Raw genomic sequence first — 5,186 nt, 5'->3', positions numbered from 1 at the left:
TCAGTCATTCTGGGAGCTCCACTGGACAGGCTGGGCCTCCCTGGACAGCCAGGCCTCCCAAATGTCCCCTTGGAGGCTCCCAGATGTCCCCTCAGTCCCTGGCCTACCAGTCACCTCTCACAATAGGCCCTGCTTCGTGGTCTCCACACCTCAAATCCGCAAGCTCTGCAGAGATGGCACCTTCGTCCATCTCGTCTCTGCTCTGTTCTCAGCGCCCAGAACACAGCCTGGAATGCAGTAAGAACCACTCCTGCCAGCTCAATAGACGGGTGCATGGCCCTTCTCTGTGAGCTTTCCTCTAGGTCCCACGCTGAATCAGGGCCTCCCTTCTCCAGGGTAGCCCTCGCACTTGGCTCATACCTCTCCTAGCAGCTGGTCCCCACCTGGTCTCCACCTATCCCAGCACCTGATCCCCACTTATCTCAGCACTTGGCCCCCACCTCTCCTAGCACTTGGCCCTCACCTGTGCCAGCATCTGGTTCCTATCTGTCCCAGCACTTGCTCCCCACCTGTTCCAGTGCCAAGTCCCCACTTGTTCTAGCACTGAGTCCCCACTGTAGCCCCGTCACTGTGTACTGTGGCAGTCTCCTTAGTCCACGGATGAAAAATTGGAGGCTTAAAGAAGTTACAACTTGCCAGCCCAGCAAGGTGGCTCACGCCTGTAATCCCAGCACTTTTGGAAGCTGAGGTGGGCGGATCACGAGGTCAGGAGATGAGACTATCTTGGCCAACGTGGTGCAACGTTGTCTCTAGTAAAAATGCAAAAATTAGCCAGGTGTGGTGGCGCATGCCTGTAATCCCAGCTACTCAGGAGGCTGAGGCAGGTGAATCGCTTGAACCCAGGAGGCAGGGGTTGCTGAGGTCATACCACTGCACTCCAGCCTGGACAACAGAATGAGACTCCATCTCAAAAAAAAAAAAAAAAAAAAAAAAGTCACAGCTTGCCTAGGCCACATGTATTAGTATCTTAAGACTGTCATAACAAAATTCCACAAACGGGTGGTTTAAAACAACGGAAATGTATGCTCTCACAGTTCTGGGGACCACAGTCCGAAATCCAGGTGGCCTCAGGTTGGGTTCTCTCTTGGGAACACAGAGGGCTCCATGCGTCTCTCCCAGCTTCTGGTGGCTGCCGGCAGTCCCTGCCGTACCATGGCTTGTGGCAGCATCACTCCCACCTGCCTGTGTTGCCATGTGGCGTTCCCTCTGTGTGTCTGTGTCTCTTCTTACAAGGACACCAGTGATTGGGTTTAGGGCCCACCCTACTCCAGGGTGACGTCATCTTCACTTACATCTGCAAAGACCCAATTTCCAAATCAGGTCACATTCACAGGGGCTGGGGTTAAGGCTTGAGCATGTCTTTTGGGAGGACATTATTGAACCCACAGCCTCATACCACCAGTAAGTGTCAGAGCTTGGCCAGGCCTCCACTCATAGCCTCTCTGTTCACTGCACTATTCAACAAATGACAACGTGTGAATATGTAAGTCCACGTCATCCATTTAACAGCCCAGGAAACTGAGGGCCACATGAATGCCAGCCTTCTGCTCCCCCATCTAAGGATACAGGGCTGATCCTCACAGAGCAGGATTTGTGTCTCTGCCTCTTCTCTTCCCTCCCCTGGCTTCTGGCTGTAGGCTGGTCTCCCACCTCCAGCGTTGACCTGCTATTTACAGCTGTTTCTTTCTCCCGCCCCTGTTGTCAGGGGGCGCTTGCTCTGCTGTGGGTTGTGTGCGGACATTCTCTCTGCTGGGCTTTGCATCTGCTGCCCCTCCTCTCCCACTTCTGCACCAGACCAACTTTCTCACCACTGGGCCTGGGATTTGCTGAATGGACTTGGAGCCAGAGTCAGCCTCTGACTGCTATTACCTGATTCAAGCCGTATTTATTTTTCCATGTCTGATATTCTCTGATATTTTCTAATACTCAATACATTAATTTCACAGTCAGCTACTGAGCCATGACCTAAAGTATGAAGTGCTGACTTGTGGTCCAGACACCTTCAGGGCCGCTGAGACTCTCTGGGGTCTGTTTCCAGCTGATTCCACCAGCCTTGGGCCTGCCAGCCTCAGCTCCAAACCGTGTGGTCCTTTTAGCTGAGCAGGCAAGTGACACTCAGACCTCCAGGCTCAGCTCACGCACTGGCTCTTCCGGGGGCCTGAGGCTCCAGCTTGTCATCACATCTTTCTAGATTCTAGATTTGTCCGCGTACCATCCTCTCATCCTGGGGTCAATGGTGTGTTAACTATGATTTCTTGTTTTCTGCATTCCTCATGACTGCCAGTATGGCCTCACAGACTGGGGAGAGACTGCCCCTCCCCGTGAGGGCGTCCTTAGAGATTGTGAAAGGCTGCAGTCCGTCTTTCACACGCAAATCCACCAATTCAGGCCCAGACCCCCAACGTCCCCCTCATCAAACTCTCACACACCAAGGCAATATTTCCCTGCCCTAAATCACCCCAGGCCAAGGACTAGACAACTAGAGACCACCTGTATAGTCCAGTCCACCAGAATTATCCCAAGGAGCCAATCTGGGACTCTTTCCTCTGTTGTGCCCTAGCTTTTCCCCCAGGAAACCCCAATAGAGGGCCTGGCCTCGTTTTCCCCTCACTCCTGCTTCTGCCTGGCCACACCTGGAACTTCCTCTGGCATGTCCCCTTCTCTCAGGACATGTTAGTGATGCATTCTTTCAATGGCATTGATCTCTCTAAATCCCAGGGATATGATTTGAATGCACCAGCCTCTCCTGGGCCTGCCGAGGTATCTGCAAACTCCCGGGTTCCACAGCACCTTGTACTTCGTCCGGATACAAAGGAGTAGCTGTTGGGGCTCTATCTGCTGAGGGAGCTTCACCAGACACCCGATGCAAACCTGAGAGTGAAGGCTGTGCTTCTAGGCAAAAGCAGCCCCTCCCTCTTCCAACCAGATGGCCGCCCCTCAACGCCCCCTGTGGAGAAATTCAGGAAGCACTACTCTTTGTGTAATACCTATACCTCTCTTGTTAAGCTCATTACCCCAAACTGTTAATTACTATTTACAAAAAATATATTATCTACTAGAATATGAACCCTGTCCCCACACCTAGGGTGGTGTGTGTATGTGTGTGAGTGTGTCTGTGTGCCTTTGCACGCATGTGCCGTAAGAGCTCGATAAATATTTGAGTAACTGAGTGAATGAATGGGTATTTAGGAGCCCATTAAACTCAGACTAAAATGCAATTTGATCTTAACCCTGCAGGTACTAGGACAGCTGAGAAGGGGAGTAGCATGCATAAGGGTTGGAAGAGGAAGCTGAGGTGTGTGTAGGAGGTGGTGTGTCACACTGTTCTGGGGGGTAGAATAGGCCTCAGATGATGGTTAAACCCCAGCTCCACAGAGTGATCTGGGCAGGTTACCTGACATCTTGTTTCCTTAGGGGGTTGCTGGGCGATTAAATGAGAAACATGCGAAACACTCAGAGACTGCGCTCCCATGCGCACAGAGAGTCAGTGGCAACTCTTATTATTACTCAACCTTTCTGAGCCTTGATTTCCTACTCTGTAGTAGCATGTCGTTGTCTGATGCTAAATGGAAGTGAAGTAAAATTTGTAAAAAGAAGCTTCACTAAATAATACTCCGTGTGATGTATTCTAATATATTCTGTTTTATGCTAACTCATTAAAGAAAAAAGAATACTGTCAGTGACCCAGTAAATTGATTTCATAATCCATTAACGGACATGTCCTTAAGTTTTAAAAAACCCAGCCTACAGAATATATTTTTAAATAGACTATATTTTAGAGCAAAATTCAACAGGAAAGTACAGAGAATCCCCACACATCCCGTGTCTCCACAGCTCTCCCCTGCCCATCAACATCTCACACAGGGTGGGACACTTGTCATGGTGGACCACCCTACATGGACATGTCATCATCGCCTAGCACCGAGTTTGCATGAGCATTCGCTTTTGGTGGTGAACATTCTATGGATTTTGACCATTGTATAACAACACATACCCGCCATTGTGGTACGTTTCACTGCCCTAAAAATCCTCTGCTCTGCCTCTTCATCCTTCCCTCCAGAATATTTTTAACACAATCTCGAGGCCATAGATGATGCTCAGTAATTTGCAATAGTGATGATGGTGGTGAACCAGAGGAGGGAGACACTGTTAGGAAGCTGCTGTAGTGGTTCAGGTGAGTGAGGTCAGAAGGGCAGCTGTGGCTGCAAAGGCTGGAAGAGAGGAGGGCGTGGGACTCTGTGCAGCGAGAAGAGACAGGCCTTGGTCAAGGAGTGAGGAACCGGCAAGCAGGAGTCACTGGACCCGAGGGCTCTGGAAGCTAGTGGCCTTGGTGTGCGACTGCAGAGAGATAGGAGGTGCCAGACAGCAGGGACTTCAAGGCAGAATTGAAATCTGCTGAACAGCAGGCGTCAGTCAGCTGGGACAGCCAGAAAGCTCAGGAGGCCGTCAAGCTGAGCTCTGCTCCCATTCCACCGCGTGACCTTGGGCAAGTCCCTTCCCTTCTACAGGAGGCCAGACTAGATGTCCTCCTTGTACAGCGTTGCGGGAAAGGTGAGACAGTGCCACCAACACAGCAGGGCATTGTTGGGGGATGACAGGAAACGCTTCAAGGATCAGGCAGGATTTTCCTCCCACCAGAAAAAACCAGTGCGGGCCTAAGGCCGGAGGAGGGACCCGGACATCGGAGTCGCCTTCTAAGGGGCTTCCTGGAGCACATTTTCCTGCCCAGCAACAGGCGGCAGCATTCTCTCCCCACCCATCCTCTGCGAACAGCAGTGAGACAGAACGCCTGCCGCTTCAAGCCAGGTCGCAGCCCCTGGGTGACCCGCTGCGCCCGGGGAGGGGCGGGCGGTGCGCGGTGGCGACGGCGGGCGCGGCAGCTGTGCCCGTCTGCCCAAGGGTTAATCCGTCCCCTGCAGCTGCCGCGCGTGCCTTGCAGAATTTCACCAGAAGAGGGTACAGTTTGAAAAGCTCCTGACGTCAGGCTGGAATTCCTATTGTGTTTAGAAACGGCTCGGGCAAAGCCAGCCCAAGTTCGCTCTCTGCACACCTCGAGCACCTCGCGGACGGCGTGAGTCCGTCAGCTCTGGGACCTGCGGCCACTACCTGCGCGCCCCGGGGCGTAGGACGGTGCCAGCCGCCCACGAGGAGACCCCACTCCTGCAGGAGGCCGAGCTGAAGAGGCG

General features: G+C 52.5%; 1 protein-coding gene across 1 annotated transcript in view; it reads left to right on the top strand.

Moving 5' to 3' along the window:
* The first annotated feature begins 4,521 nt into the window (after nucleotides 1–4,521).
* KCNF1 (potassium channel, voltage gated modifier subfamily F, member 1) overlaps nucleotides 4,522–5,186 on the top strand; it is a 2,848-nt gene continuing 2,183 nt past the window's right edge. The window contains exons 1-2 of the mRNA XM_011965338.1: nucleotides 4,522–4,551; nucleotides 5,008–5,130. Of these exons, the coding sequence (XP_011820728.1) occupies nucleotides 4,522–4,551; nucleotides 5,008–5,130 (153 nt within the window). The remainder of the gene's footprint in view (nucleotides 4,552–5,007; nucleotides 5,131–5,186) is intronic.

Source organism: Mandrillus leucophaeus, unplaced genomic scaffold, assembly GCF_000951045.1.
Source record: "Mandrillus leucophaeus isolate KB7577 unplaced genomic scaffold, Mleu.le_1.0 Scaffold72, whole genome shotgun sequence".
Lineage (NCBI taxonomy): Eukaryota > Metazoa > Chordata > Mammalia > Primates > Cercopithecidae > Mandrillus > Mandrillus leucophaeus.
Note: the sequence above shows the minus strand (reverse complement) of the source record. Positions and strands in the feature narration are given on the sequence as shown.